Source organism: Microcaecilia unicolor, chromosome 7 (assembly GCF_901765095.1).
Source record: "Microcaecilia unicolor chromosome 7, aMicUni1.1, whole genome shotgun sequence".
Lineage (NCBI taxonomy): Eukaryota > Metazoa > Chordata > Amphibia > Gymnophiona > Siphonopidae > Microcaecilia > Microcaecilia unicolor.
Window position 1 is genome coordinate 305,805,781 of NC_044037.1, and position 16,220 is coordinate 305,822,000.

The window sequence follows — 16,220 nt, forward strand, 5'->3', positions numbered from 1 at the left end:
GAACGTAAAGAAATCACTAGGGGTTCCATAACCAATGCAAACAACAATGGCGAAAGCGGGCATCCCTGCCTAGTGCCCCTAAACAATGGAAAGATCGTGGAGTTACCACAGTTAATACGAACACAAGCCCGTGGAGAGGCATACAGAGCAGTGGCGTAGCAAGGGTGGGGGGTGGTCCGCCCCGGGTGTCAACGGGTGGGGGGGGTGCTCGGCTCCGTCCATCCACACACCCCCCTTGGCATGGAACCGCTCCCCCCCCCCGACACAGTCCCCACCTGCCAACCAGGTTCCAGCTCCGTCCACCCCAACGTGGTGCCTCGCATCTGCAGCGCTGCTGTAAAAAGAAGAAAATCACCTCCTCGTCGGCCCTTCCCTCACTGTGTCCCGCCCTCTGACATAACTTCCTATTTCCTCGAGGGTGGGACACAGAGGGAAGGGCCGACGATGAGGCGGTTTTCTTCTTTTTACAGCAGCGTTGCAGATGCGAGGCGCCACGCTGGGGTGGATGGAGCTGGAACCTGGTTGGCAGGTGGGGGACTGCGTCGGGGGGGGGGGGGAGGTGGCGCCGGAACTTGGAAGGCAGGGGGGGGGTGCGCCGTGTTGCCCTGCACCCGGGGGGGGGTGCGCAGTGGCGATCCGCTCTGGGTGTCAGGCAACCACGGAACGCCACTGATACAGAGCCTGTATCCATCTGTGAAAACCCGGACCAAATCCGAAATGTTCCAACACCTGGTGCATAAAAGGCCAATGGACTCAATCAAATGCCTTTTTGGCAACCAACCCCACTAAACGGACTGGGAGCTCACACTTCTTTGATACATGAATCAAGTTAATCATGTGACGGACATGATGATGGGGAATAAAGCCCGTCTGGTCTGGATGGATTAAATCAGGCAGAACTTTGGCAAGGCAATTAGCTAAAACTTTCGCCAATATTTTAACATCTGAATTTAATACTGAAAGGTAAAATTATGTATAATCATACCTGATAATTTTCTTTCCATTAATCATAGCTGATCAATCCATAGACTGGTGGGTTGTGTCCATCTACCAGCAGGTGGAGATAGAGAGCAAACTTTTGCCTCCCTATATGTGGTCATGTGCTGCCGGAAACTCCTCAGTATGTCGATATCAAAGCTCCATCCACAGGACTCAGCACTTAGAGAATTACACCCACGAAGGGACACTCTGCCCAGCTCACCACCGCCGAAACGGGGGAGGGGAATTAACCCAGCTCATCCCCACACAAGTGGGGGAGGGGAATCCGTCCAGCTCATCCCCGCGGAGCGGGGGAGGGACACCACACCCGCCGATGCGGGGGGATCTGACTTATCCTGCAACCGCAACCGCGGGAGGAGCTGACTGACCCTAACACCGCCGAAGCGGGAGGGGTACAAAGCTGCCCTACAGCCGCACGAAGCGGGAGGGAGTGCCGGCAGAATTTATGTCTCAATCCAGCCCCGTAAAACGGAGGGGAGAGGAATGCAGCAGCTCACTGTAACACAAACTCGTCTCAACTCTTGAAGAATCCAAGTGAAAGAAGAACTTGAACACGAAGTCCTCCTGAAGTAACTGAAGGCTAAACTTGAACCTAAAATTCAACCAGAATATAAACAGTACAGATATCTGGGAGGGGCTATGGATTGATCAGCTATGATTAATGGAAAGAAAATTATCAGGTATGATTATACATAATTTTACCTTCCATATCATCAAGCTGATCAATCCATAGACTGGTGGGATGTACCGAAGCAGTACTCACCCAGGGCGGGACATAGAAATCCCTGACCTCAACACTGAAGCTCCAAACCGGGCCTCTGCCCGTGCAGCCACAGTCAAACGGTAATGCTTGGAGAATGTATGAGCCGAAGCCCAAGTTGCCGCCTTGCATATCTCTTCCAAGGAGACGGATCCGGCCTCTGCCATCGAGGCCGCCTGAGCTCTCGTGGAGTGAGCCTTCAGCTGGATAGGCGGCACCTTCCCCGCGGCCACATAAGCCGCTGCAATGGCTTCCTTGACCCATCTTGCCACTGTAGGCTTAGCAGCCTGCAGACCCTTACGAGGACCTGCAAACAGGACAAACAGATGATCCGATTTCCGGAAATCATTGGTCACTTCCAAGTATCTGATGATGACTCGTCTCACATCCAGATATTTAAGAGCAGAGTACTCCTCTGGGTAGTCCTCCCTACGAAAGGAAGGGAGACAGAGCTGCTGATTCACATGGAAGCGAGAACCAATCTTGGGCAGGAAGGAAGGCACTGTGCGAATAGTCACTCCTGCCTCAGTGAACTGCAGAAAAGGCTCTCGACATGAGAGCGCCTGGAGCTCGGAAACTCTTCTGGCTGAAGTGATAGCCACCAAAAAGACTGCTTTCAACGTCAGGTCTTTCAGAGATGCCCTCGACAAGGGTTCCAAAGGCGGCTTCTGCAATGCTCTTAGCACCAGGTTGAGATTCCACGCAGGCACCACTGAGTGCAGAGGAGGGCGCAGGTGATTAACTCCCTTGAGAAAGCGCACCACATCTGGCTGCGAAGCCAGGGAAACACCCTTCAGGCGGCCCCTGAAGCAAGCCAGAGCCGCTACCTGGACTTTAAGGGAACTGAGCGACAGGCCTTTCTCCAGACCTTCTTGCAGGAACGCCAACACTGAAGAAATTGGAGCAGTGAAGGGAGAAAGTGAGCCTGCTTCACACCATGCTGCAAAGATATGCCAAACCCTGGCGTAAGCAGTAGAAGTAGAGCGCTTCCTCGCTCTCAGCATAGTGGCGATGACCTTGTCTGAGAAGCCCTTCTTCCTCAGACGCTGCCGCTCAATAGCCAGGCCGTAAGACCAAAGGGAGAGGGATCCTCCATCACCACGGGACCCTGATGTAACAGGCCCTGCTCCACTGACAGCCGCAGAGGATCGTCGACTGAGAGCCTGAACAAGTCCGCATACCAGGGACGTCTGGGCCAATCCGGACCCACCAGGATTACCCTGCCGGGATGCTTTGCCACCCGGTCTAGCACCCTGCCCAACATGGGCCAGGGCGGGAACACATAGAGGAGCTCTTGTGTCGGCCACTGTTGGAGAAGAGCATCTACTCCCAGGGATCGAGGGTCCCGTCCTCTGCTGAAAAAGCGCGGCACTTGGCCATTGGCCGATGACGCCATCAGATCTAGGCTCGGCTGGCCCCAGCGCTTCGTGATGTCCAAGAACGCCTGAGCAGATAGTTGCCACTCTCCGGGCTCCAAGGTATGGCGACTGAGAAAGTCCGCCTTGACATTCATGACTCCGGCAATGTGGGCCGCTGAAAGCTGCTCCAGGTTCGCTTCCGCCCACTGGCAAAGACTCATAGCCTCCTTGGCTAGAGGGGCGCTCTTGGTACCTCCCTGGCGGTTGATATAGGCCACAGCCGTGGCATTGTCCGACAGGACCCGCACAGGCTTCAACACCAGTACCGGGATGAACTCCAATAACACCAACCGAATGGCTCTGAGTTCCAGGAGGTTGATAGACCACTTGCCTCTGCAGGAGACTAGAGCCCCTGCGCTGTCCTTCCCAAGCAGTGGGCTCCCCAGCCCATCAAAGAGGCGTCTGTCGTGACGACAATCCACTCCGGGGTCACCAGAGGCAATCCTGCAGACAACTTGTCTGTCTGCGTCCACCAGCTCAGCGCCTTGCGCACTGCTGGGTCCACGGGAAGGCGCACAGCATAATCCTCCGACATCGGAGTCCAGCGCAGCAGCAGAGATAGCTGTAGTGGTCTCATATGAGCCCTGGCCCAGGGCACTACTTCCATCGTGGCCGTCATAGAGCCCAACAGCTGCACGTAGTCCCAAGCCCGAATAGGAGAGGCTACTAGGAACTAGTCCACCTGAGCCTGAAGCTTGACAATCCGATTGTCTGGCAGGAACACTCTGCCCACTTGGGTGTCGAATCGAACTTCCAGATACACCAGGGACTGAGTCGGGCGCAGCTGGCTCTTCTTCCAGTTGATGATCCATCCCAGGGAGCTCAAAAGAGCAATTACCCGGTCCATAGCTTTGCCGCACTCTGCATAAGAGGGGGCTCGGATCAACCAGTCGTCCAGATAAGGATGGACTTGTACTCCTTCCTTTAGCAGGAAGGCCGCTATGACCCCCATTACTTTGGAAAAGGTCCGCGGAGCAGTAGCCAACCCGAAAGGGAGGGCTCTGAACTGGAAGTGTCGTCTCAGGACTGTAAAACGCAGAAAGCGTTGGAGAGGAGGCCAGATGGGAATATGCAGGTACGCTTCCTTGATGTCTAAGGAAGCCAAGAACTCTCCTGCCTTCACTGCCGCTATAACAGAGCGGAGAGTCTCCATGCGAAAGTGCCTCACTTTCCAGGCCCAATTGACCCCTTTGAGGTCGAGGATAGGCCGGACAGAACCTCCTTTCTTTGGAACCACAAAGTAAATGGAGTAACGTCCCTTGCCAATCTGATTTTTTGGCACCGGAACGACCGCACCCCGGCGGATCAGGTTGTCCAAGGTCTGCTGCACTACCACAGCTTGACCGGAGACTTGCAGGGAGAGAGTACAAACCCGTCTCTTAAGGGTTGGCAGAACTCTAGCTTGTAGCCGTCTCTGATGACTTCCAGCACCCACGCGTCTGAAGTTATAGTGGTCCACTCGCCCAGAAACGAGGACAGCCGTCCTCCAATCTGCACTGGGGTGTGGACCAAGGCCCCGTCATTGGGTACGAGACCCTGGGGGAGGACCGGAGGGAGCACCTCCGGGACGGCGGTCTCTGCGAAAGGAATGCTGCTTGGGGGAGAAATTCCTCTTGAAGGAAGAGGGGGCAGAGGAACCCGACTTGCCCGGGCGGTACCGATGGGCTTCCTGCAACCGTCCTCTGGAGGTATCGGGACGAGTACTAACCCGAGCCCTGACCTCTGGTAATTACTTGCCCTTAGACGTGCCGAGATCGGTCACGATTTTGTCCAGCTCGACCCCAAAGAGCAGCTTGCCTTTAAAAGGCAATCTAGCCAGGCGGGATTTAGAGGCGTGGTCAGCAGACCAATGTTTCAGCCAAAGCCACCGCCGCGCAGAGACTGTCTGAGCCATGCCTTTAGCTGAGGCTCTCCATACAGCAAGTCTGCCAAATAGGCTAAGCCCGATTCCAGGGCCGGCCAATCAGCCCTCAAGGAATGATCCGAGGGGGAAGCCCGCTGCACCATAGTCCGGCACGCCCTGGCCACATAGGAGCCGCAAACTGAGGCCTGCAAACTTAAAGCAGCTGCCTCAAAGGACGACCTTAAGGCCGCCTCCAATCTTCTGTCTTGGGCGTCCTTTAGGGCCGTGCCACCTTCCACCGGCAACGCCGTTTTCTTAGTCACCGCAGTGATTAAAGAATCCACGGTAGGCCACAGATAGGCCTCACGTTCACTCACAGCCAAAGGATAGAGGCGGGACATAGCCCTAGCCACTTTAAGGCTCGTTTCCGGGACATCCCATTGAGCCGCAATTAAGGTGTGCATGGCATCATGCACGTGGAAGGTTCTAGGCGGGCGCTTCGTCCCCAGCATAATGGCAGAGCCAACAGGGGCTGAGGGAGAGACGTCCTCCGGAGAGGAAATCTTCAAAGTGTCCATGGCCTGTAACAACAGGTTGGGCAAATCCTCTGGGCTAAAAAGCCGCGCTGCAGAGGGGTCATCCGCTCCAGCCGAGCGGGGATCTATCTCCTCCAAGGAATCCGCAAAGGATCGTTGGGAGACCTCAGACACGCTGCCCTCATCTACATCGGAGGAGACAAAAGTCCTCCAAGGCCTGAAAATCAACCCGAGGGCGTTTACCTCTGGGAACCTCAACCTCTTTATCAGAAGAGGGAGCAGGGGCAGCGTTTTGCATGAGGAAAGCCTGATGCAGCAGCAAAACAAACTCGGGGGAGAAACCCCCCAGACTGTGCACTTCCGCAGCCTGGGCAACAGCCCTAGACGCACTCTCAACCGGCGCTCGCAATAGCGGGGGAGAGACATGCTGCGCATCCAAAATGGCGTCCGGCGCGAAACTCCGTGAAGGAGCCGCGCGGGAAGAACGGCGCTTAACTTTAGCCGCTTTTGTGCCGTCGCCCAAATTAAGGGCGTTCATGGCATTAATGTCTCCAACCTCAAGGGCGGCCCCGAAGAAGCCGTCCGAGCCGCGTGGCCGGCCAAGATGGCGGAGGCGAGGAGCGGGGGATGGGCGTTTATGGCGGGAAAAAACCGCCACGCCGGAGGAACGACCGGAACATTCATCGGTCACTAAACTATCACCCATCAAGGGCGAATCAGGTTGTAAAACCCCCGCATCCCCTCTAGAAGCGCTCCAGCGATCCGGGGAGCGACCCTTTGCGCCTTCGCCCTCCGACGCCATAGCCACGAGGAGAAGAATCGGGGAACCCCCTGCCCGCTATAAAAAGGTAAAATTACCTGCTTGCCGCTCCGAGCTGTAACGAACTGGTGTCCCAGTGAGTAGCTGCAATGAACGTTTAAAGAAACGTCGAATTAAACGCCTTTAAAGACGTTTAAAAATATTTTTTTTTTTTTTTTTTTAAACGGAGCCAGCGGGAGGGGGGAGAAAAGGAGGGACCTGGCACCACCAGGTTTGCACTTGCTCAAAAGAGCCCTCAACCCCAGGCCTCAACAAAACCTAAGGATTAGGCTTGGAGGCCTAGCCAGAGCTGCTGCTGTGTGTGACCACCACCTGCTGAGATAGAGAACATACTGAGGAGTTTCCGGCAGCACATGACCACATATAGGGAGGCAAAAGTTTGCTCTCTATCTCCACCTGCTGGTAGATGGACACAACCCACCAGTCTATGGATTGATCAGCTTGATGATATGGAATGGGACGATAAGAAGCACAGTCAGTCTTATCCTTACCAGGTTTTGGAATGACTGCGATCCAGGCTTCCTTCATAGAGGGCGGAAACTTAGCGCCAGCAAGAATCTCATTAAGGAGCTCTATCGGTATAGGCGCCAGTTCACCACGAAAAGCTTTGTAAAAATTATTAGGCAATCCATCCAGACCAGGTGACTTTCCAATTGGAAGTGCTTTAATAACTTTAGAGACCTCCTCCACTGAAACCGGACCATCCAGGACCTTTTTTTTTTTTTTTTTTAAATGTTATTATGAAGAGAAACATACCATACAACGGTATAAGGAAAACACACATTACCAAAGGTACAGACAGCAAAGTAAATTTCCAAGACTGTTTCAGTCTCAAGATAAGTACCTGGTCCGCAAACGGGAAGGAGTGAACACAAGTAGAGCATTTTGGTTAGGTTAGCTTACGGTAAGAGGTATTTACCAGTGTATAACACAGTTTTGCATTTGTGTATTTGGACTATGGAAATTGACTTTGCTGTCATCCAGGACCTCCTGTTGATCAGCTATAATGTAGAGAATGAACATGTCGATAGAAAATTATCTATCGCTTCTGGCGTAGAAGTGTTTTGATAAAACGACAAATTTTTGACAGATCTGCAAAGATGACGACAAAACATTTCCTCTACTATCCCTCACCTTGAGAATTGTGCGGTCCACCCGATGTTGACGCAATTTAACCACCAAAGCCCTACTCGATTTATTACTATACACATATTAAGTCTGTCGCTGTTAAGCATTAAAAAATTGTAACTGGTCAGAGTATATCTGATCTAATTTCAAACGAAGTGCCTGAATTTCCCGCAAAATAGCAACCAAATGAGATTTATGACTTTCAGTCAAGTGTGTCAATTGTGATAGGCGCTTAGCAACCTCGACCATTTGCTGCCTATCTTGGAAGCTAGCTTTTTGAAGAAAGAAACCTCTAGAGACAGCTTTAAGCGCATCCCAAACAACCCCCATAGACGGTACCAAATTTATATTAAGTTCAAGATACTCTTGCAAGAGTATTCTATAACCTGCCAGAATCTCATCCTCTTTTAGCAAGGTAGTATTCAAAGTCCACCTCCTCTCTTTATCTTCCTCTCGGACAGAAGGAAGCTGGACCCAAACAGGCGCATGATCCGATAAGGTAAAAGTTCAAATATCTGAGGTCCATCCAGCATGCATCAGAGAGATATCTACTAATAAATAATCAATTCAAGAGTAAGAATCATGAGAGTGCTAATAAAAAGAATAGTCACGAACCGCCGGATGGGATACACGCCAGACATCAGAGATGCCAAGATCTCGAACAAACCTATTTAATGCTAGGGAAACTTGAACATCTGAACCGGAGGGTGGGCCCCAACCTATCCAAAGCAGGATGCTGTGTGGCATTGAAGTCTCCCCCAACTATCAATTTACCAGTGGGACAAGACGCAAAGTGTCCTACAAGCTTATTCAACCCCCCCCCCCCCCCCCCCGGGTTTCATGATAAAACAATCAAAATCAGCAATGTATATAATCTTCTTCAATCCTGTCATAATGGAGATTGAAATCAACCAATAAGATTGTTTTTGATGACATAATATTATGACTGGTTAATGCTTCAAAGGTGAAAAGTCTGCCTGCAAACTACCAGTAGGACTATATATTAGAGCTAGAATCAACATAGATGAAGATAACAATAAAGATTTAATTGAAGCTGAAATTCTGAACTCTTGAATCTTAAAACTGAATTGCGCTTTAGCTAGCACTAACAAACCAGAACTTCTCTTTTCTACTCTAGATCTAGAGAATGCTAAAAAACCTGTTGGTGTCAGTTGACTAATTACAATTGCATCCAAATCTAAGCCATGATTTGGTAACACATAGAATATCTATCCTCTGGAAATTAGGTACCCTTCTCCACCACCGCTAACTCCAGACTCCGTCCCTTCTGCCTCGCATCACCTTATGCCTGGAACAGACTCCCCGAGCCCATACGCCATGCGCCCTCCCTGCCCATCTTCAAGTCCTTACTCAAAACCCATCTCTTCTCCCTTGCTTTTGGCGCCTAACCACCTTCCCCATTCATGATACACTGACTACACAGTTTGTTACCTTTAGATTGTAAGCTCTCTTGAGCAGGGACTGTCCTTCCCCATGTTTTTAACTTGTACAGCGCTGTGTAACCCTAGTAGCGCTTTAGAAATGCTAAGTAGTAGTAGTAGTAGTAGTAGTAAATTAGGTAATTCTGTCAAAATTTTTTAGTTTGTTTCTAACGGACCTTGCATTCACTAAACAAATTTTTACAGACTGCAGTTTAGCAGATCGGCTAATCGACACATTTAACTGGGACTAAAATTCTGTCTTTCCTAGGGGGGTTAAAGGCAAGAGAAAGTTGACCATATCTACCTTGACCCAATATAACTGGGATCAGAAACATCCTAAAACTCCAGTAAACCCCCTAAAAAACTAAAACCCAACAAAATCTTTCAATTCCCTGCAGACTCCGCCCAAATTCTGCACAAAATTGCCATCATCTCTTTCCAACAGATCCACATGGCTTCCACTTTTCCCCATGCTCCCTACATCTCAGTTGCTTTATTAATGCTTTTGACAGAGCAGTGATTTGCACACCATTCTCAAGGGTTACAATTCAGATGGGTTTTCAAGATTTCCATAGTGAATATGTACGAGATCTATTTACAAACACTGGAAGCAGTACATACAAGCCAACTCACGCATATTCATTGTGGAAATCTTAAAAACTCAACTGGGTTGTGGCTCTCAAGGACAGTGGTTGCCCACCCGTAAACTAGAGCCATGATCATTTTCAACTGCTGATATAGGGTCACAATGGAAAACAAAACACTGGAGTAGGGTATGCTGGAATATAATACATGGCTGTGTTTCTGGAATTAGGGATTACTTACCAAGTGATACGAATCAGAGACACTTCCCATATGAAAATTCCTGAGACATAATCTTCTTAACAAGTCAATACCTGGGAGAAGCAATAAACAATTTGTCTCAGTTCCTGCTCCTTCTGGGGGAAAGGGGCAAATGGAAAAAGAACAAGTGATGCCTGTGAAACAAATATTTGTCCTGAGGCTTTCTGTAATTCCTCTCATGAGCTGCTCCTATGACACACTCAGCAACTCTATTCCTTGCCTTTTTTTTTTTTTTTTAACTCCTGCTTCTAAACCAAAACAGCGCAGGTACCATGAGCCTTCAGTTGCAACTATCCAGAAAATTTCCCTCAGCCCTTACACATATTTAGTCAGGCCACTACTGTGATAATCTTAATAAGGAGGAACATCGCAAAAGTGGAGGACCGTGTTTCAGCAAAAAGCCTACGTCAGGGGTCTGTGCTCGAAATCACTGAAGGATATAACACATAATGTAACCAACGTAACCACTGGAAAACAATCTTGACAAAGACGTGATCTAGGAGCAGGGGTCAGCGTATGAATGCACAGTACTCCTTCCTTTGGCAATCTTAATAAAGAGCCATGAATTATTTGCACACACAGAAGACCTGCAGGGGGCTCATTTTCAAAGCACTTAGCCTTCCAAAGTTCCATAGAAACCTATGGAACTTTGGAAGGCTAAGAAGTGCTTTGAAAATATCTGGAGACCCAGTACGTGCAGGTTTATTCAACGTGGATAGCCTGTCAAACACTGTAGGTGCCATTTTGGGGGAGGGGAACGACAATCCTCATTACTCTTTTTTTCTGTGGATAAACAGCTACTTACCTGTGGAAAAAGTTTCGAAAGTTGCCCTCCCTATGATTATATGTAATTTTGCCAATTCATTTTGGTGCACCATTGTTGATTTATTGTGCTTTTCCTATATAACACGAAATGAGTACTGGTTTTACTAGTAGTATATTGTAAGTCTCAAACTGCTATTACTTCCAAAATCCTCATAGACCAGAACCTGACCATTAGAGTCTGAGATGGGAAGAGGCTCCTTAATATGCACAGTAATGTATTTTTATGGCCCTGATGATCCTCTGTAAGAGACGATAGAAGCAGACAGGTACAGAAAAGCAAACAAAAGTTAAAATTAAAAATTTATAACAGCAGGGGGAGAAGAACTGGAGTCTTAGATACTTCATAAAACAGTGAAATATGTCCACCTTCCTATTAAAGGGTTCTCTTAAACTTCTGCAACTGGTGTTGTGCAGTTGCCCAGGTCTTGCCATATCTAGGTAAGTAGAACTGACGTTTCAGCCAGAGAAGGGTGACAAAAACGATAAAGGGGGTGGGACGACTTCCCTATGAGGAAAAGTGAAAGCGGCTAGGGCTCTTCAGCTTGGAGAAAAGATGGCTGAGGGGAGATATGACAGAGGTCTATAAAATAATGAGTGGACTGGAACAGGTAGACGTGAATCACCTTCTTAGTCTTTCCAAAAATACTAGGACTAGGGAGCACGAAATGAAGCTACAAAGTAGTAAATTTAAAACAAATCAGAGAAAATATTTCTTCACTCAATGTGTAATTAAACTCTGGAATTCGTTGCCAGAGAATATAGAAAAAGACGTTAGTTTAACAGGGTTTAAAAAAGGTTTGGATGGCTTCCTAAAGGAAAAGTTCATAGACCATTATTAAAATGGACTTGGGGAAAATAAGCAGCATAACATGTATTGTACTGTTCTGGGATATTGCCAGGTACTTGTGACCTGGACTGCCACTGTTGGAAACAGGATGCTGGGCTTGATGGACCTTCAGTCTGTCCCAGTATGGCAATACTTATGTACTTATACTGTGGCTTTCTTCGGGGTATGCTGTGAGGTCTGCAGTTTGCCTCTATATATTCTCAAACTTAATTAGCTTGGATTTGAGGTGGGTGGGTAATTTTCTCAGGAAGGAAGGGGATTGAGGCAGAAAGGTTTGCTGGTCGCAAATTTGAATTTTGGAGGGAAAGTTTGTTGGTCACAATTTTGAAGTCTGGCGGGAATGAGGCTGCAAATTCATTGGGACAGTCTATCTCTTGTGTGTGTGTGTGGGGGGGGGGGGGGGATTTAGTAGGTTATATTCTACAATATTTTTGGTGGGGGGGAGGGGGGAGAGAAGACGTTTGTCCTCGGCACCAGTCCTTTATGCACTAAATTTCTTTTGAGTGAGTGGTTGCCATGCTTTGTTTAGGGAAGGGAAATGGGACTTGATATACCGCCTTTCTAAGGTTTTGCAACTACATTCAAAGCAGTTTACATATATTCAGGTACTTATTTTGTACCAGGGGCAATGGAGGGTTAAGTGACTTACCCAGAGTCACAAGGAGCTGCAGTGGGAATCGAACTCAGTTCTCCAGGATCAAAGTCCACTGCACTAACTACTAGGCTAAAGTCTGTAATGACCTGTTCCTTGCCAATCCAAAGGTCACTACTCCATCCTCATCCTCCTCGACAATTTACTTCTTGCCACACTGTCCTAATTTGGGTTCCAGGGCTCTGTCCTCTCCTGGTTCTCCTCTTATCTCTCTCACCGTACCTTCAGAGTACATTCCCATGGATCTTCCTCCACCCCCATCCTGCTCTCTGTTGGAGTTCCTCAGGGATCCGTCCTTGGACCTCTCCTTTTTTCAATCTACACCTCTTCCCTGGGCTCGCTGATCTCATCTCATGGCTTCCAATATCATCTTTATGCTGACGACACCCAGCTTTATCTCTCCACGCCAGACATCACTGTGGAAACCCAGGCCAAAGTATCGGCCTGCTTATCCGACATTGCTGCCTGGATGTCCAACCGCCACCTGAAACTGAACATGGCCAAGACCAAGCTTATTGTCTTTCCACCCAAACCCACTTCTCCTCTCCCGCCACTCTCTATCTCAGTTGATAACACCCTCATCCTCCCCGTCTCATCTACCCGCAACCTCGGAGTCATCTTCGACTCCTCTCTCTCCTTCTCTGTGCATATCCAGCAGATAGCCAAGACCTGTCGCTTCTTTCTCTATAACATCAGCAAAATTCGCCCTTTCCTGTCTGAGCACACCACCCGAACCCTCGTCCACTCTCTCATTACCTCTCGCCTTGACTACTGCAACCTACTCCTCACTGGCTTCCCACTTAGCCATCTATCCCCCCTTCAATCCGTTCAGAACTCTGCTGCGCGTCTTATCTTCTGCCTGGACCGATATGCTCATATCACCCCTCTCCTCAAGTCACTTCACTGGCTTCCGATCAGTACCGCATACAGTTCAAGCTTCTCCTACTAACCTACAAATGCACTCGATCTGCAGCCCCTCCTTACCTCTCTACCCTCATCTCCCCTTACGTTCCTACCCGAAACCGCCGCTCACAGGACAAATCCCTCCTCTCAGCACCCTTCTCCACCACTGCCAACTCCAGGCTCCGCCCTTTCTGCCTCGCCTCACCCTATGCTTGGAATAAACTCCTTGAGCCCATACACCAAGCCCCCTCCCTGCCCATCTTCAAATCCTTGCTCAAAGCCCACTTCTTCAATGTTGCCTTTGGCACCTAACCTTTTACCTCTACTCAGGAAATCTAGACTACCCAGCTTGACAGTTCGTCCTTTAGATTGTAAGCTCCTTTGAGCAGGGACTGTCCTTCTTTGTTAAACTGTACAGCGCTGCGTAACCCTAGTAGCGCTTTAGAAATGTTAAATAGTAGTAGTAGTAGTAGGCTACTCCTCCTTTAGGATGAGCTATTGAAGTTATTAGGGAGTATTGCTATCTCTATTGCTTCTGATTCTTCTCAGCCACCAACGATCTTCTCCAAATCTTTTGTGCCCTCAAATCTAAATGTATGACCAATTGCCTTAGCATGAAGGGCTACTGCTGATTTTTCTATGTTGCAGAGCTTGTGGTGTCTCTCGTGCTCTTGTAGACATTCCTCTATGGTGCGTCCAGTTTTGCCAATGTATGGCAAAACTGCATGGGATTTTGTGTACTCCGGGGATTTGGAGCAGAGGTAGCTAGTCTTTCACATGTGTGAGTGTAGAATGCAGGGCTTAGTATGAGAGGTAACTATGTTGGATCTGCTGGGAAACAGTGATCATAACATGAACAAATCTGAGCTAATGACTGGAGTGAAGCATGAGCAGGCTGATGAGCCACAGGAGTGTACCTACGCCTAGAGTACTAGTAGGGACCACGCCGCGACTTACCAAAAAATCTCCTAGATGAGGAGGCAGTTGCAGAAGATGCCCGGCAGGAGAGAGAAGATATGGTATCTGTATGCTTCTTGATTTGGTCAGCAACCTCCTCTCCAAAAAGGTTATCCCCCTGGCAAGGGGCATCTGCCAACCTACATAAGTACGTAAGTATTGCCATACTGGGAAACACCAAAGGTCCATCGAGCCCAGCATCCTGAATGTTCCAGGTCAGAAACACGCAGCCATGAGAGTCTGCGCATTGCTATACCTTGGGCAGAGATCCTGGACACCACATCAAAAGTGTCGTAAGTGCCCCTGGCCATGAACTTGCGACACACCTTCTACTGCTTGACCAACTGGCGAAAAGGCTCCATCTGCTCCGGAGGGAGTGCATCAACCAAGTCCGACAGCTGCCTCACCAAGTTCCACAAGTACACGCTCGTGAAGAGTTGGTATGACTGGATATGGGAGATGAAAATAGAGGCCTGATACAGCTTCCTCCCAAAAGAATCCAGGGTCCTAGCTTCTCTGCCTGGGGGACCCAAGGCATAGTCCCTAGCACTCCTGGCTCTTTTGAGAGCGGAGTCCACTACCATGGAATCAAGAGGTAACTGGGACCTTAAAAATCCAGGTTCATTGTGGATCCTATATTGGGTGTCAATCTTCTTGGGGACCACAGGGACAGATAGAGGGGACACCCAGTTCCGTACGAGGACTGCCTGGAGTACCTCGTGGAGAGGAGTCGTCACAGCCTCCTTAGAAGGGGAGGTATAGTCCAGGACCTTGAGCATCTTGGCCCTGGGCTCATCCTCCACTTCTATGGGGAATGGAATAGCTTCAGCCATTTCCCTCATAAAAGATGTAAAAGAGAGGCTCTCGGGTGGAGACAGTCCTCTCTCAGGTGGTGAGGAGGACTCAGAAGGGATCTCATAAGATTCGGAGGAGGAAAAGTACCTGGGATCCTCCTCTGATTCACATGAATGCTCCTCGTCGGTGTCGGATAAAACCTCTCAAAGGGATGTCTGAGACCGAGAGAATGGCGTTGAGATACTGATTCCCGTATCGACTCCGGTGAAACTTCCTCCACTGACATCGAGGGGATACCAGCCTGGGTGGCAGTTGATACCGGGGCCACAAGCGGCGCCGGCATCAGAGGTCACACAGCAAGCTGAGGGCCAGATGGGGCCACAGCGAAAGATATGGTAGACGCAAGCACCCCCCGATACCGATGCATATCCCTGCATTAGGCCAGCCAAAAGCTCAGGAAGGAAGGCCCGGATGCGCTCATCGAGGGCCAACATCGGGAAAGACTGCGGCATCAGCTGAGGCACAGGTTGCAGAACTGTTTGGGCCAATGCGGGAGCAGGATCTGATAAAAGGCTGAAGGCACTCAAAAAAATAAGAAATCACTCTAAACCAGGCATGTGAGGAGAACCACTAAAAGCAGCTGCTCCTCACATGTAAAAAGTGAAACTGAGTGAGTCACATTCGTGCAGCGGGAAGGTACTCTCACATACGTGATGGCGTGCAGTTCACGCTCTTCAAAGCTCTAGTTTTGGCAACGCGGATCGGCATCTACCCACTTGTGAGAATAAGCAAGACTGCTTGTCCTGAAGAAAATGTAAAAGATCTAGCTGTACCAGAAATGGTTTTCAAAGGTGAAACTTTCTTTATGAAATCTCGGTAAACCTTGCTTTATGAATACAAGATTGGATGGCAGAAATTAAGCCACACTGAACCCGCAAAAAGGTGGGAAAATGTGGGGTACAAATGCAATAAATAATAATAATAAAAATAGAGTACACTACCTCTTTTATTAAGATCTTGCAGACAATATTTATGCTTTAGGAAATTTTTGAAAACATTCTTTTTTCGTTAATTTGGTTTATTAGATTATGATCCAAGCTAATTGTTTCTTATTTTCACTGTAATTTCTCCGGGTATAATTGATTATTCACTGTTATAATTCTTGGACAAATTAGTCTGATCTCTTGTTTAATGGAATCTGCCTTGAACTTGAAAGGTAGTGGCAGAATAGAAGACTCGGTAACATAACCACCTGGAAGATGGACAGAGCCAAAATGACAAAATAAAGAGTAGTAAATCATCTGGACTGGAGGGTATGAACCCAGGGTACTGAAAGAACTTAAACATGAAATTGCTGATCTGTTGTTAGGGATCTGTAACCTGTTAAAACTGTCCGCAGTACCTGACAATTGGAGGGTGGTCAATATAATGATGATTTTTTAAATCATAATG

General features: G+C 48.8%; 1 protein-coding gene across 4 annotated transcripts in view; it reads right to left on the minus strand.

The window, feature by feature from the left end:
• Positions 1 to 16,220, minus strand: part of TTLL4 (tubulin tyrosine ligase like 4) — a 171,920-nt gene that overhangs the window by 12,625 nt on the left and 143,075 nt on the right. For all 4 annotated transcript variants that reach the window (XM_030209263.1, XM_030209264.1, XM_030209262.1 and 1 more), the window contains one exon: positions 9,772 to 9,842. In XM_030209263.1, coding sequence (XP_030065123.1) covers positions 9,772 to 9,842 — 71 coding nt within the window. The remainder of the gene's footprint in view (positions 1 to 9,771; positions 9,843 to 16,220) is intronic.